General features: G+C 46.4%; 1 protein-coding gene across 5 annotated transcripts in view; it reads left to right on the top strand.

The window, feature by feature from the left end:
- ZMAT4 (zinc finger matrin-type 4) overlaps window positions 1-26,894 on the top strand; it is a 266,950-nt gene that overhangs the window by 185,524 nt on the left and 54,532 nt on the right. For 3 of the 5 annotated variants that reach the window (XM_081921385.1, XM_081921386.1, XM_081921382.1), the window contains exon 5: window positions 13,869-14,096. In XM_081921385.1, the coding sequence (XP_081777511.1) occupies window positions 13,869-14,096 (228 nt within the window). Of the gene's footprint in view, window positions 1-13,868; window positions 14,097-26,173; window positions 26,252-26,894 lie in introns of all 5 variants that reach the window. The other 2 variants (XM_081921383.1, XM_081921384.1) reach the window with 1 other exon arrangement.

Genomic DNA, 26,894 nt, shown 5'->3' with positions numbered 1-26,894 from the left:
ATCTCTGACCAACATTTCTCATAATTATCCTTAAACAAATTCAAATTTTTGGAGGTCAAGTGCACCCCTAAGTACTTTACTTTTTTAACCACATTTAGTTCTGTTTCTTTTCTGAACTCCTCTATTTCGGTAGTTGTCAAGTTTTTTGCTAAAACTTTAGTTTTTTGTTTATTCAGCTTGAATCCCGCCACCCGACCAAAGTCAGAAATTAATTCTAACGCTCTTTTAGCTTCCCTTGATTTGTTATCCTTTTCTTTTCTGTTCTGTCCGTTTCTAGGGAAACCACCCCATTAAATAATTAATATTATTTTTTGGTCCATAAAGTTGGTCCTCTAACTCTTTATAGAAATTCGCTTTGTTATCATTTGGTGCACAGATTCCCACTATAATTAGTTTTTCGCCCTGTATTGCCATTTCAACTGCAAAAATTCTTCCTTTATCATTTTTAAATCTTTGGCGTGACTCATATTTTTCCTTTATATACAACTCTACCCCCCCTTTCTTACTTTCATCTGCTGATATATATTATTTACCCAGTCTTTTATTTTTAGAATTTTGTTATGTTTTTTCGCGACATGTGTTTCTCATATGCAAATTACGTCAGTTCTGTTTTGATAGTATGTGTTTAGTTTTATTGTGTTTAATTTTATTGTTTAAACCATTTACATTCCATGATATTATTTCCAACCCCATTGTTGTCAGAAATTAAATACAAAATTGTTATATTTTTAAATTTCTTTCTCCTCTTCTTCTTCTTCCAGTGGTATGTCCTCTTCTTTCCCCCCCCCCCAGCTCTTTTCTGTACGTTCTCATAAATTTTCCCATCTCTTGGGGGGGGATTTGATTTTGAATTTCTTGTCTTTGTAAAAAAATGATATTCTCTCCAGGAATTCCCACTTGTACCATATTTCATTTCTTCTTAAAATTAAGGTAATCTCTCTATAATCTTCATGTTGGAAAACTAGCCCCATCTGGAGAAGCTGTCCCCTCTCCCTGCTCCCGGAGCTGGTTTACCGGTGATCTGCCTCTGGCTGCGTTCCAGAGATCTTGATATAGGCGACATTTCCCAGCATAGAAAATGCACACCCACTTATCCCCCTTCACATGGGAAAGAAGAGTAGACAGAAATGTATTTACATATTGTTTATTTCTGACATTACAGCTCTACAGAAAACGTGTCCGATCACTTCAGTTTCCATCCAGCAAGTGACAAAGACTTCCTTTACAAACGCAACAGGAAGGTCTCAAATTACACCCTGGACACAGACTCCCAAAGCCTGTGAACGTCCGGGAATTTACTTTCCCACAGCTAGCCATATCACATGATGCCAACAAGCTGGCTGTCTGCAGCTGCGATGTTCTCATATTGTAACATTTCATGGCGTTTCAGAAATCTTTTTGGTGTTTCCTTGTAAATTATAATGAATTTTTCATCTATGTGTAACCTTTTTTCTCAATTTGTTCTTAAAATCAAATCTTTCATTTCTCTCGAGTTCAAATATACAAGGCAGTCACCAGGCAGTTTTTTTTACCTCTTTCTGTCTTCTATTTAATCCTAAAAGCCTTATCTATTGTTTTTCCAACTTGGTCTTCCTCTAGTTCTAGCCAATTTGCAATTTCCTTTATTAGTCTATCCTTTATAGTCTCTCCTTCCTGCTCTATTACTCCTCTGAAGTGGAGATTTAATTCCTTCATTTCCATAAAGGCAAGAGCATCCATAGTTTCTTCATGCATTTTAGCTAGATCAGCAATTTCTGGTTTTATTCCCCCCTTTTTTATTTTCTCTAACTTCTTTCTGTGTCTTTTTTACAGTCTCTTCTAGGGTTTGTGTTTTTGTCCTGACCTCTCCTAATTGGCCTCTTAGTTCTGCCACCGATTTATCATTTCCCCCCTCCATTTTATCAAATTTGTTATCTAAATTTTTTTCAGTATTGTCAGGGAACTGCCATCAGAGCCAGAGGTGGAGGGAAGGCTCCAGAAGGATGCCAGAGAGGGTCCCAGTAGGGAGAGAGGCAGCCCATCTGCTGGGGAAGGAAATCAGCGTAGCACCAGTGGAGAAGTGGGGCAGATGGGGGAATCGATGAGGGGGCTCCAGGACTCCTTGCTGGAGACCAGCGGGGAGAGCACGGGTCCTCCGCTGCCCACACCCTCCCTGCGCAGAAGACTTCCGCGCAGGGAGAGTAGGAGGAGACTCGGCGTCAAAGAACTTCTTTGCTGGAAGAAGTTCAAGAAACACCCACTGACGGATTCTGCCAGGGATTGAGACAGCCACGGATGGGTGGCTGTCCGGACAGAAACGGTTCACCCAGGTAACCCAGCCAGGTAACCCAGCCAGGTGTGGTAACAACTTACACACGAGCAGCCCCTAGAACCATTACAGCAATCCGTCAGTCACTGACGTTGCTTGTGCGGAGCCCCAGAGAGGCAGCATGATGAGCCGAACAGGGACAGCCGGAGAGCCGGAGCAACCAGCTGCGATGCCGAGTCTGGTAGAGAGAAATCGAGACTTGGAACAGCATGTAGCTATCCTGACGGCGCGGCTGGACGAAAGATGGGCTCAGGATGCACAGGTCAGACCCACCCCCATCACAAGGAAAGTACTGGAGCTAGTACACAATGTATTCCAGCGATGTATTCCAGCGAAGTGGAGCAAAGTGCTACTCGGCGGGAACTGATGGGGTGCAGGCAAGGGAGCCAGTCTGTTAGAGACTACTGGTTGCGCTTTGCGATGTTGATCCACCGACTCGGGTGGGATCTGGACTCTGAACCGATACAAATGTTGTTTGAGGAGGGTTTCTCCCCAACGGTGAAAGATGAGTTGTTCCACGCACCCCGCCCACAGTCGATGGATGAGCTGACCAAAGCTGTGCTTGCGATTGGAGTACGGCAGGAACCGCGGGCTCAGGAGAAACGCGAAGTGAGAGGGGAACGTTGCCATGACTACCGCATTCCTGAGATACCGAGACAGCTTTCCCAGGCGGCTGAGCCAATGGAAATTGATGGCGCGCGCATGCGCAAGGTTTCAAACTCCAGTGAAGGTCGCAAGAGGGAGGGGAAGGATTGGAAAACTACCAAGAAGTGTTTCTTCTGCCAGCGGCCAGGACATTTTGCTAAGGTCTGCCCTCAAAGAAAAGCCTGGCAAGGGATGGTGGGGCTGCTGGCTGTGAGGAGAAGGGGGAGGAAGGGCAGGCACAGGGAAATGACAACGCCTGGCTGCCAACCAGCAGGGGCAGCAGCCAGGCCAGCAACCAATAGAAGTGCCCCAGCCTGACCCTCCCAAGGCAGCTATAGCCATAGAAGTGGTGCTAGAACTCCTGAATGGGCACCCAGTCAAGGTTAAGGGGCTGCTGGATTCGGGCAGCTCCTGTAATTTCTTCAGCAGGGACTTCGCTCTGGAGCACCAACTCCACCTGCTGCCCCTGGATTTTCCCTTGCAAGTAACCACCATCGATGGCAGGGAACTTCGGGGGGGGGGAGTGACACACCAGACCCCGCCAATGCGAATGAGGGTTTCCAGGCACATGGAGACCATCGCTTTTCACGTGGCCACACTGGCAGGACCCCCCAGTAATACTGGGAATGAGCTGGCTGGCACTGCATGATCCAGTAGTGTCATGGCATCAGCGGTCAGTCACCTTTGGGTCAGCTTACTGCTTGAAACACTGTCTGGGGGAGAACCCAAGAATGATGGTGGCCAGGGTGGCTGGGCTTGCCGTGGAACTAAAAGGGGAGGTGCCACCACAATATGCTGACCTGAAGGAAGTCTTCAGCAAGAAGGAGGCAGATAGACTACCCCCCATAGGCCCTTTGACTGCCAAATCAACTTACTCCCAGGGGCTCAGCTGCCGGTGGGTAAGCTGTATGCCATGTCTGACCGGGAGATGCATGAGTTGTGGCAATTTATTGACAAGAACCTGAAGAGGGGGTTCATAAGGGAATCAAAGGCAGTGGGGGGCAGTCTGGTGTTCTTTGTGAACAAAAAGGAGACTAATCAGCCCAGATAAATCTGGTGTCAGAACCCGTGACCTTCCCAATGCCCAGGATTGACTACATTTTAACACGGGTGAGGCAGGGGAAAATTTTTACCAAGCTGGACCTCAGGGGAGCATACAATTTGATTAGGATAAGGGAGGGGGACGAATGGAAAACTACCATGTTCACCCCCCTAGGGGCTTTTGAGTACTTAGTCATGCCATTTGGATTACAATCAGGCTCCACCTGCTTTCAAGCTTTCATGCACCACGTGTGGGGGCCCCTGCTGTACAAGAATTGCGTAGCCTTTTTGGATGACGTGTTAATCTATTCGGACAATGAGAAGCAACATGTCAGAGATGTCAGGGAAGTACTACAGAGACTGCAGAAGCACCAGTTGTGGGTCAAGCTGGAAAAAGGCAAATTTCACGCCAGAGAAGTCGAGTTTCTGGGGTACAAGTTGTCAGACAAGGGCCTAGCTATGGACCCAAGCAAGGTGAAGGCAGTGATGGAATGGAAGGCCCCCAAAACCCGGAAGGATGTGCAGAGGTTCCTAGGGTTCAGCAACTTCTACAGGAAGTTCATAAAGAACTTCGCTCACTTAACCGTGCCCATCACAGATTGTCTCAGTAGCAAAAAGTTCGCGTGGACAGAAAGTGCCCAGCATTCCTTTGAAAGACTGGAGAAGGCGTTTGCTTCGGAGGAGCAGCTCCTGCACGTTGATCTGGAGAAGCCCATGAAACTGGAGACGGAGGCGTCCGACCAAGCCGTTGGAGCGGTCCTTTTGCAGTCAGGGGCCAAGCAGAGCTGGAGGCAGTGTGCCTTTTTCTCAAGGAAGCTGAACAAGTCGGAGCAAAACTAGACTGTGTATGACCGCGAACTGCTTGCGATTTATGCAGCCTTTCGGTGATGGAGACATCTGTTGATAGGGGCGCGGCATAAGATCCAGGTCTGTACTGACCACAAGAATACTGGAGGACCGCGCGAGTACTCAACCAGAGACAGATTCGATGGGCTCAGGAGTTCTCCAAGTTTTCCTTTGAGATACGATACGTGCCGGGAGAGGAAAACGTAAGAGCAGATGCTCTCTCCAGGAAGCTGGAGTACATGGAAGGAGAGGGACCGCCGGAGGTCCGACACATGTTTCCCGAGGACCGATGGGTGTGTGTGGGAGCGTTGTTTGGGAAACGAGAACTGACCGGGCTTACTAGAGACGACGCATTCGCTCAAGCGAAAATCAGGGAACTCCGGGATGGAAGGGAAGACCAGAGAGGGTTTGAGGAAAAAGAAGGGCTACTGTACTATAAGGGGGCTCTGTATGTACTGGGGGAGACCTTGAGGGGGAAGGTACTCAAACAACTCCACGACAACCCAACAGCTGGGCACTTTGGACAACACAAGACCATGATCAATCAAAATGTTTATTCGGCTTTACGCCCATCATGAAACACAACACAACAAAACAAATCAAATAAAACTGCAGACTCGTACAAACCACAAGTAGTATAACACAGTTCACAACTCACAAGGACAGATGTTAGCCATTCATAAGAAAAGTTTAAGATTACAATTAAAAATTTTAGGCACTACACTAAACTCAATATCTGATGTCATTATAGAAAATTCTTATAACTATCAATAATCAGCTAACATTCCATTCCGTCTCTTGTACGAGAGGACGGCTGTTAGGAATTTAGCAACCTGCAGGGTAATATAAGGATCCACATCTTGAAGAACCCAGGCGAGCTGTAGGTCTACTGGTTTGTCAGCCATAGGCTGGATTATGGAGTTTAGTATACTGGCACGGGCTGAACTGTACAAAGGGCAGATAAACATAACATGATGTAGAGATTCAGATGTTTTCATTTCACACGCACACATTGAAGGGACTTGGCCCTTAGTAAATCTATGTCTCAGCACGTTTGTTGGAAAGACATTGAACCTAGCTCTAATGAAGGCATATCGGTGAGACGCGGTCATAAGCGATGTTAAGTAGGACGGAGCGTGGTAGATAGGGGTTATGCCGAAATTTAACGGCGAGCAGGCTCCACCACCAGCTACGAAATTTTGGAATAGCTCCGCATCATCCAGCCTTTGATTTATACACCTTTTTGCCACATTTAGATCCAGTTTGAGCAATTCCGTGGGCGAGATCTCATAAGACAGCAATTTGGCATGGATTTTTCCTGACCACAAATTTGTGAAGTCATCTCGCCACATGCATTGAATGAGATAGTGGTTTGGGAGTTTATGCCATAGGGATATCCAATAAATCAAAACTCTCCTCCATATAACTAACTCCACTGAGGGGATCTTCATTTCTAAGCGAATAGCTGCATTACTTACGCATGTTGGTAATTTTAGAATTCGGCATAAGAATTGGCTTTGGAGTGACTCTAAAGGTGAGAGGTTTGCAAAGGCAGCCCATAAAGGTGCAGCATAGGCCATTGTGGCCATCACTTTGATGCTATACACTTTCAAGGCCGCAGGGATGAATAAGGCCCCCTCAGAGTAGAAAAAACGGAGGAGGGAGTGTGATAGGGCTTTTGTCTTGTTTTGAAGATATTCAACGTGCGCCTTCCACCCTAAATTATATTGAAAATAAATTCCTAAATATTTAAATTTATGTACTTGTTCGATTTTCGTGCCCTCCAGTTTCCATGAATAAAGTTTTCGACTCCTTGAAAATATCAGTACTTTGGACTTGGTGTGGTTGATAGACAGATGGTTAGAATGGCAATATGTCGCAAAAATCTTTAGTGCCCTCCTTAAACCCACTCTGGAGTAAGAGAGTAGTACCGCATCATCTGCGTAGAGAAGTAAAGGACAACGGTAATCTGCTATACGAGGGGTGTGGATAATTTTTTGTGAGACGGCTAATGGGTTCCTCATATCACTGATAAATAAGTTAAAAAGAAGAGGCGCTAAAATACAACCCTGGCACACACCCTTATTTACTGGCACTGGGTTTGTCAGGTCTCCAGCAGGGGATAATCTCACCCTGGCCACGGACCCGGCATGAAGTTGGGAGATAAGCCACAGGAGCCTTCTATCCCCCAACAGGCAAGTTTATCCCATAGTAATTTCCTCGGAATACTATCAAACGCAGCTTTCAAATCTATGAAAGCTGCGCAAAGTTGGCCCCGTCGAGGTGTCGAGTATTTACGGGCTAAGTGATAAAGAATAATTGCCTGGTCTGTTGTGGATCGGTTTAATCTAAATCCAGCTTGCTCATGTCCAATCAGGTCAGCCTCAACTGACCACTTCATCGACCTTGCCAGCAAAAAACGGGCATATATTTTCCCAATGGACGATAGCAGACTGATATTCCGATAATTCCCTGGGTCACCGGGAGGGCCTTTTTTGTAGATAGGAATTATAATGGCCTCTTTCCACATTCCTGGTATTAAGCCCGTGGCATTTATTGCGTCGAACGTTTTAGCTAAAATCCCTGCCCACCATGCAGAATGAAGCTTTATAGCCTCAACAGGGACCAAATCTGGCCCAGGGGCCTTACCAGTTTTCAGCTCAGCTATCAATTCTAGGATTTCTGCAGGGTCGGTATTGGGCCAGACAGGAAGGGGATTAGAAGGTCTCCAATGAGTGGCTGGAGCTTCTGCCACTGAGAAATATTTTCTCAGGAAGTGTTCCCATGTAGGGGCCGGGATCACCGTTAAGGGATACTTCGTGTTTCTTCCCTTTATTAAGGACCAAAATTTCCGGGAGTTATGAGATTTTGAGGCAGAAATTATAGTCTGCCAACGATTTAAATGCCATTCCCGTTTGGCCGATTTCTGGGCCTGTTTGTATGCTTTTTTAGCCAGGGAATAAGATGGAGGTAAGGCCGGAGCTTCGGAAAGTTTATAGTCATTATATATTGTATGTAGATGGAGGCTGGCTAGTTTGCAAGCAGAGTTGAACCAAGGGGCGCCAAATTTAACATAATCGTTTTTAACTCCATAGGTTGGAGAAGTAAAAAAGCGAGTTAAAACTTCTATCAGGCAAGGAAAAAAATTCATACAGGTAATAGGATCACGCGGGACTATTCCTACGTCCGGCTGATCACCAGAAAACTTTTCTCAGTTAAATCCATATATCTATGAGCGAGGGCAGGGGACCATCTAGTCCCCTTTCTTTTAGTGGACGACTCCACAATCACCGGGATTGGGTGGGAGTGGTCGAGCAACTGCCAGTCAACACATAACTTGGTTGTCAGGGGAAGATGGTCACTAAATTGGGCATTATCAATTTTAAAAGAGGTGACATTCAAAAATATATCCTGGGAAACCAATACATAGTCGAGAACACTGTTTGATTTTAACCCCAGGTGGGTGAACTCTCCTGGTATGTCTGGAGGACACCTGCCATTTAATATAATTAAATTAAGGCATAGAGTCATCTGATAAAGCATCACTCCCGCCTTATTGACTTTTACATCCTTTGATATTCTAGTAGGGGTGTATACTAGATCGTAAGTTTGAACACCGGGGTCAACCCACCACTTAGACTTTTTAAGAGCCTCATGATTTGAGGCTATCCAAGCGTTAAAATCGCCTCCAGTAATGGAGGGGACATTGGGATATTTAAGATAACAAGAAAGTAAAAAATCCTCTAGGGATTCCCATCTAGAAGTAAGATCAGTTGCCAACCCTCCCGGAGGGAAATAAACATTTGTAACCAATAAAGAGAAGTTTCCACCAGAGATCAGTCCGGTAATAGCATAAGGCAGAAATGCATGCACTAGTGAAAGTTTAGCCCAAAGTTTAAGGGAAATACCAATTGTAAGGCCACCTTTAGGGCGGCCACCATTCGTTGACGGGCTAGCAGGCAGACATATAAACTCAAAGCCATTTAACTCAATTTCCTCCTCCACCCAAGTTTCTTGTAATAGTATGATAAGAAAGGAATTAATATATTTTTGGAATTCGGGGTCTAATTTTTTACTTTTCCATCCAGCAATGTTCCAACTTAATATTGAAGGCTGGGGTTTCCCCGTCATTTGGAAATTGGCTCAAATTTAATACGGGAAGAGGGGAGACAATAAAGAAATCAGTTATCTTCCTCTGATGAAAAACCTCTTGTAAAGGCTGAGTGGGATTTACAAGGTCATCTGACTGTTGAGCTTGGCCACTCAATCTACTAGGAGTAGGACCTTGAACAGGGGCGGACCCCTTTTCCAAAAGAGGTTGGTGGGCCACCCGGGGTGGACCAGCTATCTCGTCAGAAGTTTGGTCTCTCTTTAGCCCGCTACTGGTCTTTTGGGCTACCTGATTTATGTGGCCTGTTGGGTCTTCAATCAGTTCCATTACTGGTCTTGCTGTTGAATCCATAATACTCCGCAAAGAGGGATAAGGCTGGGCGAGAGGGCTATTTGGGAAGGTTGGCAAAGGCACCTCTTCTCTTGATTGGTCAGTGCTATAAGAAGGTTCCAAGTCTGGCATCAATGAATGTGTAGAAGGGGATTTTTCCTGTTGTGTGCTGCTTTCTTCAGGTATGTTTTTCGATGGACGGTCATGTAAATCTATTAAGAGCACAGAGGGTTGTTCTGCTTGGAGGGAAGGACTGGTAGTTGCTTCTTGGGGTTGTATCTTATCCTCCATTGCCGACATACATTTAGCATTAGATATTGAGAGATCCATATGATCTGGGTCTTCTAGGGAGTCATGTTCGCTGTACGTGAGTATTCTGGTGCTGAGCTTCCTAATAAGTTGGGTTTTAAGCGATTCCAGTCTATTAATAATTTCTTTTTGTTCCGCCACTGGTAAATCTGCAAAGGAGGCAATGAGTTCGATCTCTTCTGGTGGTGTCAGGCCACTTTCCGGATGGTCATTGTTCTTTGCTAGGGGAGTGGAGGCCACATAACTCTTCTCCTGGGGTAGAACACCCACTCCGGTGTCCACTGGTGGATCTGGTTTAGCAGATTTTGAGCCCTCTTTGGTTATTGCTTCCAACAGTAAGGGTTTAGGCGTAGGGTCTATAAAGGTTCTCGTTGGTGCTATCCCCCAGCGAAACAAAAATGCTTTCTTTCGTAATATGATAGTAGGAATTTTTGTGGATTGGAACGCAAGCAGGACTCTCTGGGATTTATGATGATGGACAAGGGGGAGGACTGCACAGAGATCAATTTGTGTTGCCTCCATATTTAAAAGCACCTTTAGGAGTTCCTTGGCACCACCCAGAGTTCTCCATCTTGGGTCCCAAGACCATGCTGCTTGTCACCAGGCAGTTCTGGTAGCCAAGGGTGAGGGAAGATGTACGGGAATATGTACGGGGGTGCGACCGATGCCAGAGGGCAAAGGGGGAGAGGGCTGCCTCCGCAGGGTTACTGGAACCCTTAACCACACCGGGAAGACCCTGGGAGGTGGTGTCCATCGATTTTATGACAGATTTGCCCAAGTCAAGGGGGAAAACAGCAGTCATGGTAGTAATCGATCTACTGACAAAGATGTGCCATTTCATAGCTTGCTCACATGCGGTGATGGCAGAGGAGACAGCCAGGTTGTTTGTGGATCACATCTTCAGGCTGCATGGGACTCCCTTGAGGGTCATCTCGGATCGCGGGAAACAATTTACTTCCCAGTTCTGGAGGAAGCTCATGAGCTTGCTACAGGTCAAGGTGGGCTTCTCAACGGCGAGGCATCCGGAAACCAATGGACAAGCAGAAAGAGCAAACAGTATACTCCAGCAGTACCTACGCTCTTACGTCATCGAGAGACAGAACAATTGCGTAGAGAAACTAGCGTTGGCTGAATTTGCGTACAATAACGCTGAACATGTGTCCACAGGAATGAGCCCGTTCATGACCAATTATGGGTGTCATCCCAGGGCCTTCCCGGGGAGGGGGGAGGAAGGATGGAGTATACCCGCGGCAGAGCGGGTGTAGAAGAAATGGAGGCCTTGCACCAGCAACTCAAGATGAACTTGGAACGGGTCAAGGAAGTTTACAAGAGGCAGGCGGACAAGCACCATCGGGAGGGGGAGGCCATACAGGTGGGAGACCGGGTGTGGTTGTCAACCCAAGGGTTACCCCTAAAGGGAGGGTGCAAAAAGTTGCAGTCGAGACGGCTGGGGCCTTTTGAGGTAACACAGCAGGTGAACCCCATGGCATTCAAGCTCAAGTTGCCTGACAGCATGAAGATACATCCGGTGTTCCACAGGTCCCCACTTTCACCGTACAGGGAGGGACGGGAATTTCCGGGGCGGGAGGGAGGAGTCATCACCCACCCGCAGGTAGAGGAGAGGGAACGCAGCAACCAAGCCACAGAAATACTTGACTCAAGGTGGTGAGGTCGCCAGGTGGAGTACTTGGTAGCTTGGGAGGGAGAACCCAGGTCAGAAAATACGTGGGTCCCCGCTGAGTTGATCAATGACGGGTATCTGGTGGAAGAATTCCACAGCCTGTTCCCAGATAAACCAAAACCACTAGCGAGATTCTGGGAGGAAGAATTTAGAACCACAGACGAAGAAGAGGACTTTGTGGGTTTTCCTGCCTCCGAAGAGGAGGGAGGGGAGGTGTCAGAGGGAGAAGAATCAGACTGGGAGGCCCACCCCGCGGGAAGAGATCGGAGCGGGTGGGAAGCGGGTTTTGAATCCTCAGAGGATGGTGACAGCTCCTTCAGGGGATTCCCCGCATCGTCGGCTGAAGAAAGGGACGAGGTTGAATCGGAAAATCGGGCCGGGGTGGAGGGGGTCCTGGGGGGGAGGTGGATGTCAGGGAACTGCCATCGGAGCCAGAGGCGGAGGGAAGGCTCCAGAGGGATGCCAGAGAGGGTCCCAGTAGGGAGAGAGGCAGCCCATCTGCTGGGGAAGGAAATCAGCGTAGCACCAGTGGAGAAGGGGGGCAGATGGGGGAATTGGTGAGGGGGCTCCAGGACTCCTCGCCAGAGACCAGCGGGGAGAGCACGGGTCCTCCGCTGCTCACACCCTCCCTGCGCAGAAAACTTCCGCGCAGGGAGAGTAGGAGGAACTTGGCGTCAAAGAACTTCTTTGCTGGAAGAAGTTCAAGAAACGCCCACTGACGGATTCTGCCAGCGATTGAGACAGCCACGGGTGGGTGGCTGTCCAGACAGAAAGGGTTCATCCAGGTAACCCAGCCAGGTGTGGCAACAATTTACGCACGAGCAACCCCTAGAACCATTACAAGTATCTTTTATATCTTTTCTAATTTCTGCTAAGGTCTCTGCAATATCTAATTTAAGTTCCTCCTGTTTCAAATTTCTCCTAGCGATTAAACCCCCTATGCACCCACGCCTCCATCCCCCTGGGCTTCCGAGCCTTTTTACAGGATCTTTAGCCCTGGGGGAGATACACCAGGGATGCCACTGGGTCCCCAGCACCCAAATCTCCCTTTTGGGGTTTTTCTGGAGCTCACAGCGCCTTTGTGAAGCTCCAATCTCCTGTTAAACTCAGATTTCCCCGTAGAGGCTAAATCCACGCCAGTAATGGCTCCTACAGCCGACCAGAAGTCTGCTTTGCACCTTCTTTCAGTGTGATGTGTCCTTGCACTCTGATAATGCCTTCTGCTTCTCTGAATGGAAGGAGGGGAGTAGGTGTAAAAGCTAGCTGACTACATGAAGGCAACATTTACATTTGTTGCCCCCTCCAATTTTGGCCTTAGCCCCACCCACCACTAGCATGAAGGCATTTTTTCATTCATTCACTTATTTATTTCTCAGTGTATATGCCACTCAACTGGCGTGGGCATTGAACCTTAATTCAAACTCGGGGTTAGGATAGTGTCCTCCATTACACCAGTAACAAGCTGTTTTGGGGGCAGAGAAACAAACAACTGACTGTGTAGCTTATACACAGGACATAGGAAGCAGTGTATATTTAAAGCAGTTGTCATATCAATTGCCATGGATTTCCCCTCAAAGAACCTGGGAACTGTAGTCTTTGAGGGTGCTGAGAATTGCTAGGAGGCCACCCCATTATTCATCTCACAACTACAATTCCTAGAGTTCCCTTGGAAGAGGAAGAGGCTATTAAGCCACTTTGAGAAGTGAAGCTCTGTGAGGGGAATGGGGGTTTCCTAACAACTCTCAGTCCCCTTAACAAACTGCAAAGTGCCCAGTAGTCCTTGTGGGGAGCCGGGATTGTTTAAAGTGGCATGATACTGCTTCAAATGTATAGTGCAGAAGTAGCCTTATGCCAAATCTGATCACTGGTCCTTCTAGCTTTGCATTATCTACTCTGACTGGCAGTGTCTCTTCAGGGCTTCAAGGAGCAGTTTTTCCCAGCCGTTCCTGGAGGCACCAGCAATTGAACCTGGGACCTTCTGCCTGCAAAGCAAATTCTCCACCCCTGTGCTGCAATTCTTCCCCAGCTCTCTCCTCCAACAGAGAAGAAAGGCTTCAGTATCTGCTGCCTGAAGCAGTTCCCTCATTTTGTCCAATGGCAGGCCCTGCCAGCCCTATCTGACCACAGAGGCTCTTCCTCTGCTAGTGGCAAGATGCCACAGAAGATGAGCGCTCACCACATGGCTGCATGCACCCCACAATTATAGTTGCCATTGGCCACTATGAAGATAAATGTGAAAGATAAACCATTAAGGGCACCTCCCTTACCTAGTTTTGGAAGTGAGGCCCAAGCTGGAGGTGGGTCTGGAAGTGGAGTGAGAAAGTGGAGTGAGAAAGAGTGGCTGGGGAAACCCAGCCAGATTGTTGGAGTATAAATAAATTGTTGTTGTTCTAGCTAAAGGTTTCCTGCTTGGCGTTTCCTGCTTGCAGGGGGTTGGACTCGATGACCCTTGTGGTCTCTTCCAACTCTATGATTCTATGATTCTATGATTCTATGATTCTATGATTCTATGAAAGGTGGGAATGCCTGTTAGGCATAATTATGTAATAAAACTATTTCTTATTCAGCTCACCTGACCTGCTTTTGTTCTCTTGCAGAGACCAACCTGAGTTCTCTAAAGCAGCCACACCTGGATAGTTCTCCTGTGGTGTCTTCGCCCCATCAGAGAAGAGACTCTGACAGGTACTGCCAGCTCTGCACGGCTTGGTTTAATAACCCAATGATGGCACAGCAACACTATGACGGGAAGAAGCACAAAAAGAATGCAGCCAGGGCAGATTTACTAGAGCAACTAGGGAAGACACTGGATCTAGGCGAGTTAAGAGGTAAGAGCCTTTGGTTTTCTAAAAGCATCAACGTGGGAACCCCCTGTGTGCTCTCCCCAGTCCGTCAAGCGTCCATGTAGCAAGCCATTGGGAGGGCTCCATGCAATTCCAGTGATTTCCATCACACTAGTTGAATGCCCTACCCCAGGGGCTCAAGGCATCTTAGGGTGCAGCATCTGTCTGTCTGTCTGTCTGTCTGTCTGTCTGTCTGTCTGTCTGTCTGTCTCTCTTTTCCTGGGGATCTGATGTGAGATCTATGAGGTCTGCTGCCTCATAGGAGTGAGTGATGTTTGCCTCCAGTTATGTGCTTCTTATATTGAGGAAGAGTTGTGGCTCAGTGGAAAAGCACAGAGGGGGCTGGGAGAGAAGTCTGTCTGAAACCTGGAAAGCCAGGCGGTGCCACTAGGCTCTGATTCAGTACAAGGCAGCTTCCTATCTACATACCCTCCAACATTAATCAGATGAAAATAGGGGCATTTCTCACTCCCCCCTGGCCGCAACTGACCCTCCTTGACCCCCATTTTTTGTCATTGTCCCCTGCAAAGCATTTCCTATGAGAAGAAGGGCAAATGTTGCCACCACTAGTCCAAAGGGATACATCACACACCCCTTCACCATCCTGAGAAAAACCCTTAATCTTGATTTGATTTGATTCTTTGGTAGATTTACAAAAAAAAAAAAAACAACCACTCCTAAATTAATCTTATAAAGGGGCAGAAATAGATGCAGACACACAAAGCATTTTTTAAATAAAGAAAATCAAGACTGCACTCTGCTGCCCCATTTTTCCCACCCAGGGCAGCCCTGCCTTCTGTCTGCACTTCAGGGCTGGCGCCTCATGCGAGACTGGGCGACAGCAGCAAAAGCAGCCTCTCCTCCTCCTCGCCTGCTCTCCAGCATCTGCCACAAGGTGCCCAAGGGAGGAGGCCATGGAGAGGCTCCACCGCAGCTGCAGCTGCTGCTGCTGCTGCCACTGCTGTTGCTCAGGACAAGCACCAGTTCAACCTCCTCCCTGAGCTTGGCGAAATAGGGACATTCTGGGATCAAATCAGAAGCTGGGAAGGCTTTCATAATTCTGGGACACTTGGAAGGTATGTATCTATGTTCCTAATGGTTGGGACAGGGCTGCTGTAGCTTAGTGGTAAACCATCTGCTCTGCATGCAGAAGGTTCAGGCCTCCTGCAGATGTCATCTTATTAGGAGGTCTGTTCCACACAATGTAGAAATCAGGCATTTAGTGTTGTGACACCTGCCCTTTGGGATGCCCTCCCCTTGAATATCCAAAAAGTGCCATCTTTGTTGTCTTTTCAGCGCATACAAGACCTTCCTCTTTCTCATTCTGCATGTGTACAGCAATTGTTTTCAAGATGCTTTTATTACCTTACCACTTGTTGTTCATCAGCCCAGGCTCCTTATTATTAGTAGATAATAATGTTTTGGGGTTTGGGAAACCCATTCCTTCAATAAATGTAAATGAATCATCAGCTCCAGGTGGGGCTGGGAGAGACCCAGCCTCAAGCCCTGGAGAGTTGTCAGTCAGTGCTTAGACAAGGCTTAGCTTGGTGGTTGGATTCAGTAGAAGGTGGCTTCCTATACTCCTTGATGTCGTGGTGCATGTGCTTTGCATGCAGGAGCTCTCAGCTTAAATCCTTGACATCCCTGGGCTGGCTGGAATAGACCACAGCCATTCAGTGCAGACAGTGCCGAGCTAGATGGGCCAGTGGTCTGATTCAGTATAAGGCAGGTTCCTATGTGTGAATTGCCTTCAGACACTTCTGGTGGGTCTTGCCTGGGGCCACTAATGAACCATTGATGGGGCTTTATGCATCCCACAGACCACAGGTTAGGCACCCTTGGTCTAGAATATCCTACTTTAGGACGGCTGCAGACTGAAGAATATGGCCCATTTTCTACCTTGTTCCCACAAAATCCCAGCAGGTGAGGTCTCCCTGGGGGAGGGAGGGTCTGCAGCCACTTTTGCCAAGGCCCATTCATTCCTCATTTTTACAGGAACTGCCCACCCAATTCCCTTCCTTCTCCGCTGAAATCTGTTAATTATGTAAAATCTTGACAAAACACATCTCCTGAGTTGGGGAAACATTCTTTCCCTTTAACTTCCTGCAGTCAAGTACTATTAGCTGGAAGCCCATCAAATATGGAATGTTTTATCCATTTATGTCTCACTAAAGGGATTTGAAAACAGAAGGGTTTCCTAGTGCTACATTATATATAGTTTTTTTAATGTGCTGTGTTCCTTTCCCCTTTCCCTGCCTGAGCTCCACAAAATGCAGGTTGAGTTTCTAGATGAATCTCCTGTTATTAAATCCTTCTTGAATGGGTGGCATCCTTCCCTCTGGAACAAGCACATGCCACAAGTGTTCTTCAGAATATATGTAAAACACAGAGATTGAAGCATTATCCTCTCATCTGCCCCAAGGCAGCAAATTTAGCAACATAACCCCTAACAGTATGATTATATGTGAGATGGAAAAAGGTGGTTCTCTTTTATTTGCTGCGTCTCCCGCCTCAGGCAGAATTTCCTTTTATGTCTTATTCCAGAAAAACCAACAGCCTTGACCGAGACACCCCCGTGGGCCTTATTCTCCAGCGCCCTCTGGTGCAAAACTCTTGCAACTGCAGCATGAAGTGGCTTCCCGGGCTTCTTTTCTCTATGTTAAAGTGGTTTAGGACTATGCTGCCCATTGCTTTAACCTTCCCTTGGGATGCACAGGTGGTTGCCAAGGGAGTCTTGAGCTCCTGCCCAGCACCTTTGTATTAAATTCCTTGAATGATCCAAGTCTACTCAAGTCAATAGGGGTGTATGGTGTGTTGGGGGAGGGGTAGTACCTCTGGTGGGGGACATGTCATGCTCCTTCTGGGGTAGTTTGTCCTCACCCTGCTCCCAGCTCTCACCTGCGGCTCCAGGAAGCTGTCAGCAGGTGACAGCAGCCACACCCCAGGGAATGTCTTTGACTGGCCGGCTAAACCAGGTGAGGGAAGCCGATGGGTTTCAAACTCTTGGTGAGTCAAAGACTTCCCTGAATGTGAAGACAGGTGCTGGCAGATTGAGCAGAGGAGACCAATAGTGGGTCCAGCAGTCAAGAAGGTTGTTTCTGCATGTGCTGTAAATAATAATAATAATAATTATTATTATTATTATTATTAAACAACCTTTTTTGTATCCCGCCCTCCCCAGGAAGTGAGGGACAAGTGGGGCTCATCCACCTGGGAAGGGAGCCCATCTAGGAAAAGGATAACTCTGCTCCTTAACCTCTGCTGCCTTGCAGGGTATCTTCAGGAGAAGAAAAGGCTCAGGAGTAAACCCTCCACAAATCCAGAGTGGCATCCCTAAGATGGCTGGATGGCGCCGTGTGCGCCCCTTTCCAGCAACTGTGGCAAAAATTCTGCTTTCCTTGGGACCACATCAGAGAGGCCAAAAAGGGTGTCTTGCTGTTTGGTCAGCCCAGAATCTCTGTCCACACAGCCCAGACTTGCACATCGGGGAGATCACAGAGTGGTGTGACTTCACCCCTGGAGGCACAGTCCATTGTCTCTCGAGACAGAGGGATGGCAGCAACAACCTCTATCTAGTCATATCAACCCCGATTTGCTCCTGGTGTTCCATGGCCAACTATGGGCTCATCCACACTTCCACTTGTCATGAGTTTGAGTGGTTTACCATTTGCTCCTCTACTTTCCCCGGGAAAGTACCCTGATGAATTGGAAGAAACTGGATTGGCATTCATCCCAATACAGTGGTAAACAGTAGGGTTTTCCCAGGGAAAAGTGGCAGTACAAGAGGAAGTGGGCCCTATGACAATGGGAACAGAAGCAATATAGCTCTTAGGAGCAGGTGATGGGGCCAATCAGAAGGGAAATGAGGGAGGCTGAAAAGAAAGGGGACTCTTAGGACCTGAGGCAGCAAAATGTTGGACAACAAGAGAGAGAGAGAGAGAGAGAGAGAGAGAGAGAGAGAGAGAGAGAGAGAGAGAGAGAACATGTCAGAAAGATCTCAGTGCAATCTAATAAAACTAAGTTTTGCTCACTGGTGCAAAATAGCCTCTTAAAAACTAGAACAGAGCAGATGTGTCAAGTGTCCCTGAGAAAGGGTTTCCACAATGTGGATGGCTAGCTGAAAAGCCTTTGCCTCATAACTGCAGTGATATAATAAAAAATGGAAAGCATTATTATTATTATTATCCTCATCATTATCATCCGTGTCATTAATTTATTGATCACCTTCTAAGACACCATTTCAATTAGATTTATATATAATTGAAAATAGTTAAAAACACAGAAACTTTTGAAACAATACTAAAACCATAACAAGTGGACACTTGTGATAAAAAACTATCAAGCCAGGAAAGACTTGAACTGGACAGCCTTTGAACAGACAGTTCTTAGTAAAATAAGGCACATGGCTATCATATTTTCCAGTATTAACTAAAATGAACCCAAAATAATGTAAGGCGTTTCAGCTTATTCCTAATTTCTTTTATTCAGTCTCTTAAAAAAAAAAGACAAAAAGTGGACCATGGTGCTGATAACACCAAGGTTGCAGGTTCGATCCCTGTATGGACCAGCTGCATATTCCTGCATTGCAGGGGGTTGGACTAGATGATCCTCAGGGTCCCTTCCAACTCTACAGTTCTGTGATTCTGTGATTCTGTGAAAGAACATAACTTTCTATGCATGTAGCACATGTCCACATTCCAGAAAAATCAAGTGCTTTGCTTGATCATGAGACCTGTGAAGATTTCTGGGTGGTTCTGCAAAGAACTGCCGCATCTTTCCGATTACAATCCAGCACAAATATCTCTTTTGAATTTTTCCCAAAGGTTTTCACATCTGCCAAGTCAATTTCTCTTGCTCTAATAGCCAGAAGATCTAAGTAACAACAACCGGGTGGGGGTGGAAGAATCTCACCCTAATTCTACCAACTGACAGCTTTTTCTGCCTGTTGACAAGCTTCAAAGTTTTGTAACAATCTGTCCCTGAGCAATACAAGAAAAAATATTTTTGTTTTGCTTTTGTTTTCCCAATGAGTTGCTTCACTTGAACAATGTTTACAGGCCCAGCTGTATTTAATTTCATATGAAACATCCTCTCCAGTTTTGATAACGCTGTCATTCTTCAGCGTGTAAAGCCCTAAACGGCCTCGGTTCAGTATACCTGAAGGAGCGTCTCCACCCCCATCATTCTGCCCGGACGCTGAGGTCCAGCACCGAGGGTCTTCTGGCGGTTCCCTCATTGCGAGAAGCAAAGCTACAGGGAACCAGGCAGAGGGCCTTCTCGGTAGTGGCGCCCACCCTGTGGAACGCCCTTCCAGCAGATGTCAAAGCAATAAACAACTACCTGACATTCAGAAGACATCTTAAGGCAGCCCTGTTCAGGGAAGTTTTTAACGTGTGATTTTATTGTATTTTTGGTTTTTATGGAAGCCACCCAGAGTGGCTGGGGAGGCCCAGCCAGATGGGCGGGGTATAAATAATAAATTATTATTATTATTATTCAGAAATAGTCATTGCTTCCCAAATCTAATATTTGGGATTTCATCAGTTTAATTAAATAATGATGCTATTGCACCTATAACTCCATGCCCAGGCAGTATGAAGGTTCATTCCCTTGTGATGAGAGGAATCCTGGAGGCTTTATGGCATTTTTGTAAGATCTGTTTATTTCTAGATAATAATAAAAAGGTAAAGGACCCCAGGACAGTTGAGTCCAGTCAAAGGCTACTCTGGGGTTGTGGTGCTCTTCTCACTTTCAGGCCAAGGGAGCCGGCGTCTGTCCACAGACAGCTTTCCTGGTCATGTGGCCAGCAGGACTAAACCACTTCTGGCTCAACGGGACACCGTGACAGAAACCAGAGCACACAGAAAATGCTGTTTACATTCCCACCGGAGTGGTACCTGTTTATCTACTTGCACTTTCATGTGCTTTTGAACTACTAGGTTGGCAGGAAGAAGAAGAAGAAGAGTTTGGATTTGATATCCAGCTTTATCACTACCCAAAGGAGTCTCAAAGTGGCTAACATTCTCTTTTCCCTTCCTCCCCCCACAACAAACACTCTGTGAGGTGTGTGAGACTGAGAGGCTTCAGAGAAGTGTGAACAGCCCAAGGTCACCCAGCAGCTGCATGTGGAGGAGCGGAGACGCGAACCTGATTCCCCGAACCTGATTCCCCAGATTACAAGTACCTTGGGGAGAGGGAATTCAATTCAATTCTCATTTAGAGGTCCTTCTGAACCAAAACACAGCCATCCTCCAAAATTAATTTATCTCAAAATTTTACAACACAGTTCTCCGGTCAAGTACTACATACAGAAATGCATGCAATATGGTAAAATGTGCATAAAAATGCCTATTAGTGAAAATAAATAAAAATGCTTTATATTAGAGGAAATTGCTTTGAAAACTTGCATATTGGGGGAAATTGCATACAGAAATATGTATATAAAGGGAAATTAGCAGTGAAATGCTGATGAATTTTCATGAGAGGATTTTTAATACTGAATTTAAGATGGGAAAAATGAGAGATTGATAGATTCATCCCTTCTTACATGGCTACTTCCAGAGAAGCCAGCTAAAAACTCAAGGGGATCCAGATTGTATTTATTATGATAAATCATACCAGGACATCTCTGGCTACGTGAAGCAATATAGAAATATAAGAAATTAAGCGGAAACAATACGTAAAGCTGAGTAATAAAGATTGGTGCTGCTTTGACCAGATTTGTGAAGAACTTGGTAAATTAGGCCATAAACTTAATATTCCAGCATTGCATCAGACTTTGTGCTTGCCCTAGTTTCTTCTTTCACATTCGTGGCCAGCAGCAAGTTTGTTTATTTATTTTTATTTATTCCTTTCAAAGGCGCCTCAGGTGGCAAACAACAAAAGATTAAAGAATGGAAGCATTTTTAAAACCTTAAATCCATTTCAGTACAGGTGCAGACTGGGAAAGATCTCTACTTAAAAGGTTTGTGGGAGGAGGAAGGTCTTCAGCAGGTGCTGAAAAAGCAACAGAAGCAGCGCCTGCCTAATTTCCAAGGGGAGGGTGTTCCAAAGGGCAGATGCCACAACACTCAAGGCCCAAGTCCTGCATTTTGTGGACTGCCTGATAAGATGGTACCTGTAGAAGGCCCTCACCTGCAGAGTGCAGCAAATAGTTGAGTATATAATGAGAGACAATCTTTCAAATATTGTATTTTCAAACACTATTCTACAGATATTGAGGGCCACTTGGAGAAGTGAGTGAGGGGGTGGGGAGGGACAGTGCCTAAGTTCACAAAGATCTGTTTGCATGAGGGTTGAAGGAGGAGATCCATGGCAGCCTACTGTTACAAGCACATTGGCAGGGAGTAAAGTTGGCAACCAAAATGAAAGATTTTTATTTTTTTTCCTATCCAGTTTCCAATTTACTATGCAAGATGCTCCATATAAACTCCTGGTTCTCCTTTGGAACAACTTTCTGAGAGAGAGCCTCCGTGGACTTGCCTTCCCTAGCCTAGTGACCTCTAGATATTTTGAGCTCCGTCCAATAAACATATGGAGGGTGCTAAGTTGGAGAAGGCTGCCTTAAGTGTTATGCATGATGATTATTATTCCATTTATATCCCATCTTTCCTGAAAGGAGCATAAAGTGACACGTATTGGGTCCCTTGCCTCCATCTTCCCCCACAGCAACCTTTGGAGGTCGATTAGGCTGAGAGACAGTGACTAGCTCAAGGTTGCCTCCTTGTGTAAGAGGAGCTTGAGAAATAAATACTCTATAAACAAATATAGCTACTTCCTCTCTTCAGGACTACATGAGGGCCCCTCCAGATGGGTGTTTTTCTGCTCGTGTAGGCAATAACATGTAATGGAGACATTCATTGTGCATCAGTGGTGGATCTATACTGGACCATTGACATACCACTGCCCTTTGTTAGCTGTTCTGGGATGCATCCCCCAATGTGTCTGCACTGTTGCCCTATGGTGAGGCAAAGCAAAAGTGGGATAAAAAGAACGGAACCTCCAGGAACATTTGTGGTATGAAAAGTTGCAGGATATAATCAGGAAGTGACAGGGCATGTAACAGAAACAAAGTGGTATGTCCTCTCCAAAACTTTCTCAGGCACCAACAGTATTGAAAATGGGGTCAGGTGTAACTGCCCCAGGGCCACGATGGGCACAATTCATCATGAACACACAATAAAAAAGATGTCTAGAGGGCATTCCTACCCCCATCTCTCTCTCTCTCTCCACCCTTCTTTTCCTTGGTGGCTCTGCTCTTTCTCGCCTTTTGCTGGATGAAGCAATGCATAAAGCAGAAGAAGTGATGGGGTGAATTATTAATTAATATCTGCAAAGCTATTTGATTTGTTAGTGCTGGGTGAAATAAAACCTTTTTTTAAAAAAAAAAGTTTCAGTTTCTTAGAAGCTGTTTAATATGGGAAAGAGTGTTAACTACCACAATCCTCTTTTATAAATCTGATATCAGCTTCACGATTCACGATGTCCTCTTTAAGTGCCTCTTTTGATTTAACTGGTTTAGCACAGGTCAAGATTTAAAGAAGCATTTTAAAGGCATGGCATTCTCTATTTGTTTACCCTGCCTTTAAAAAATAAGCCTGCCACATGTGTATGTGGGGGGGCCACATACACACACAATCAAGGAGAAAACCTGCATGCAGTACGGGGGGGCAGGGGCAAAATGTGGGTGACTGTTACTTCTGCACAGGGGGTGACATTTCAGCCACACAAACACCAGAGATTTCTATATTATTTTTACAGTCATACCTCAGATTACAGATGCTTCAGGTTGTGTGTTTTTGGGTTGTGCACCGCACTGAACCCGGAAGTACCGGAACGGATTACTTCTGGGTTTTGGTAATCGTGCATGCGCAGAAGCACTAAATCGTGCTTTGCACATGTGCAGAAGTGCCGAATCGCAACGTAAGATTCCAGGGTGGCTTTCACACCCACACATACTCTCAGTTTAAAATAAATTATAGTCAGAGAATAGGGTGGGTTCTCTGGGGGCGGGCGCACAAGCACCTTCAGCATGTGATGGAAACCCCCTAGTGAATGTACCAGATACACCTCTGTAGGCAGGGAATTCCACAGCTCAGGGGCTGCCACAGAGAATCCCCTCCCCCAGGCTGCTCCATGCAAGCTTCTGAAGGCAGTGGAAATATCAAGAGGGTCCCCTCTAGCAAGCTTAACTCCTCAGTTCAGCCAGGCAGAAGTACTCAAGGAGGGCGTTGAGCAGGCCCCCAACAGAAGACCAAAAACAGAATAAAACTTCAAACATTAAAAACTTCCCTAAACAGGGCTGCCTTCAGATGTCTTAAAAAGTCAGATAGTTGTTTATTTCCTTGACATCTGATGGGAGGGTGTTCCACAGGGCAGGCGCCACTACTGAGACCACCCTCTGCCTGGTTCCCTGTAACCTCACTTCTCGCAGTGAGGGAACCACCAGAAGGCCCTCAGAGCTGGACCTCAGTGAACAATGGGGGTGGAGACGCTCTGTCAGGTATACTGGGCCGAGGCCACTACCAGACCAGGCAGCACCAACACTTTGAATTGTGCTCGGAAACCTGCTGGGAGCCAATGCAGATCTTTCAAGACCGGTGTTATGAGGTCTTGGCAGCCGCTCCCAGTCACCAGTCTAGCTGCCACATTCTGGATTAGTTGTAGTTTCCGGGTCACCTTCAAAGGTAACCCCATGTAGAACACATTGCAGTAGTCCAAGCGGGAGATAACCAGAGCATGCACCACTCTGGTGAGGCAGTCTGCGCGCAGGGAGGGTTTCAGCCTGCATACCAGATGGAGCTGGTAGACAGCTGCCTTGGACACACAATTGACCTGCACCTCCATGGACAGCTGTGAGTCCAAAATGACTCCCAGGCTGTGCACCTGGTCCTTCAGGGGAACAGTTACCCCATTCAGAACCAGGGAGTCCCCCACCCCCACCCGCCCCCTCAATCCGTTAGCCGCCACCCATCCTCCAACCGCCTCCAGACACTCACACAGGACCTTCACTGCTTTCACTGGTTCTGATTAAAAAGAGAGGTAGAGCTGGGTATCATCCACATACTGATGAACACCCAGCCCAAACCCCCTGATGATCTCTCCCAGTGGCTTCATATAGATGTTAAAAAGCATGGGGCAGAGAATGGTACCCTGAGGCACCCCATAATTGAGGGCCCAGTGGTTTGAACACTCATCCCCCCAACACCACTTTCTGGACACAGCTCAGGAGGAAGGAGAGGAACAACTGTATAACAGTGCCCCCAGCTTCCAGCCCCTCTAAACGGTCCAGAAGGATGTCTGGTTGATGGTATCAAAGGCTGCTGAGAGATCCAGCCCAACTAGACGCTGCATAGGAAAGTTTGAAAGTGGGGCAAAGTTTGGTAAAGGCAGAGACCTTGGACCAGGATTGGACCTCTGTCATCAGTGCTTTTGTAAGCTTCCCACTGGGATGATTGAAATACACTCTACTTTTGATGGTTTGGAAACTGCATTTAGTGCAGAATAGTTTGCTTCTTGACATGGGTGAGTGTAAAATAGCACATCCTGACTCCAATTTTGACGCAGTTGCACTAGCATTCTGCTTAACCAGCTCAAAGTGCTGCCAAATGACATTTTGAAGTCCCAAAGAATCCCAAGTCTACAGAGCTTAAGGAACATATCTGCTGCATAGGCATCCTCTCTCCTCTCAGATCTACAGGGAAAGATACTGCTTAATATTGTGGCTATGTAGTTTGATTTTCCTTCATTAATTACAGGGCAGGCATATGGGGAGAGGAGATGGGTGTCTTTACTCCTCCACTGTGATTGGAATTGAAATCATCCTCATCTAGTGTGGCTTGTAGCTTTTTGGTTGCCAGTGGGAACTTTTCCCCTAAGACTCCCAGCAATGCTAGGAGAGATGAGGGAGGAGTCTTAAGCTAACATCTTCTTAACACTGTGTAAGAAGAGCCCTGGTCGTTCAGACCAAATCTCCATCTAGTCCAGCATTCAAGATTAGAGATAGCACAGTCAGTAGAGCCTGAGACTCTCAATCTCAGGCTCATGGGTTTGAGCCCCATGTTGGGCAACAGATTCCTTACTGCCGGGGGCTGGACCAGATGACCCTTGTGGTCCCTTCCAACTCTATGAATCTGTGCGTTTATGATGCTGCAGCCTCTGGGAAGTCTGCAAGGAGGACTTCAGTACAACAGCACTTTTCCTCACTTGTGATTCCCAGCTACTGGTATTCAGAGTAGAGATGGGGAGAAATTTGACTCCTTTCAAATTTAAAGGCGAACCTACCAAATCCACAGATTTCACTTCAGTGATGGCTTTTTATAAATGTCTGTTGACAGACTGGAGGCTGTGGCCCTGCTTGCTCTTCTCACCAACCCTCCTGCCATTCCCACCCCCCACATTAATCCCCTAGATCTTCCCATTCTCAAGTCATGCAACTATGAAGCTCACTTTTCACTTTCCCAGTTCCATTACTGATGTCACCTATCTTTTCTATTTTGCTTGCAGCCAGCTTGGCACTCGTTTTCCACTTTCACCCATGCCCATGCATCCTCCTCTCCTTTGTGCAACTCCCCTCTTGCACACAACCCCCCCCCCATTGTTGTGCAACATGCATTTACTTTTGCACCCCTAACATACCTTGGCCTCGAGCAAATCCAAGATTGTGTTGCAGCACTACAAATCCTCTATTTGAGGCTGCACAAAGACATTCTTACATTTCTATTGTATAGTGAAATATACAGGATGAGCAGATATGCTTTCCTTATTTAGTGTAAGTCCCACAGTAACAGCAGTCCCACCCCCCCAGCTTATGCAAGACTCTTTCTGCATGAGAATGCCACCTGCTGATACTGTGCTTGGTGCCCTAACTGGGACTATATTAGATGGGTGGGATGCTTTTTGTAAAACATTATTTTTTATTATTGCCATATACAGAAAGTGGCTATTTTTACCTATGATAAAGATTAGACAGTTGTAAAAAAATAATAATTAAAGGAATATTTTTACCAAAAAGCTTTTTTTAAAATAGATCAAATCCATATGTTTCTTTTTTAAAAATAAAGCCCCTTATCCAACCACCGTGTCTTGCTGTCATCCTCATGAGACTTATCATCAAGATTCTGCAGCTGCTGGCAAAAAAGGTTAGCACAAGATTTTTCATTTTATCACCTTAAAATGATATAAAACATTTTAAATATTCAAATTGCCTTCTGCCTAGGCTTTATCTCCCTTTTTTACTTAGAAGATTATTAATAGTAAAGTTAATCTCTTCGTATGTGAACACGAATGTGACCTGCTGTGATGAGGGAGAGATCATTTAGTTCTGACTGACCCAGTTAGAATTGGAGTGTTCCATCTGTGAATGCTCTTATATTACCGTATTTTTCACTCCATAGGACACACTTTTTCCCTCTTAAAAACTAAGGAGAAAGGTCTGTGCATCCTATGGAGCAAATGCAGGGGGGAGGCAGGCAGGAAAAGCCCCCAAGAGCTGCACACAAGCTTCGCACAGCTCTTGCAAGCTTTTCCCCAGGAGGGAGAAAGGACTAACACGGCCAGTCAGTCCCTTCTCCCTCCTCATAGAAAAGCCCGCAGGAGCTGCACACTCCTTAAAGGGTGCTCGGCTCCTGTGGGCTTTGGCGGTAGGTGGGGGAATTGCCATAGCTGTGCGCAGCCTCTCCAGTCGGGAGAGGCTGCGCAAGGCTAAAGAGGAAGCCAAGGCAGTGAGTGGGATGGATCGCGCTGGCTGCCTTGGCTTCTTTGGCCACGCTTCTTTAGCCGCGC

Source organism: Podarcis melisellensis (genome assembly GCF_964234715.1).
Source record: "Podarcis melisellensis genome assembly, chromosome: 8".
Classification (NCBI taxonomy): Eukaryota; Metazoa; Chordata; class Lepidosauria; order Squamata; family Lacertidae; genus Podarcis; species Podarcis melisellensis.
The sequence above is the reverse complement of the archived record's forward strand: the minus strand, read 5'-3'. Positions and strand labels throughout refer to the sequence as shown.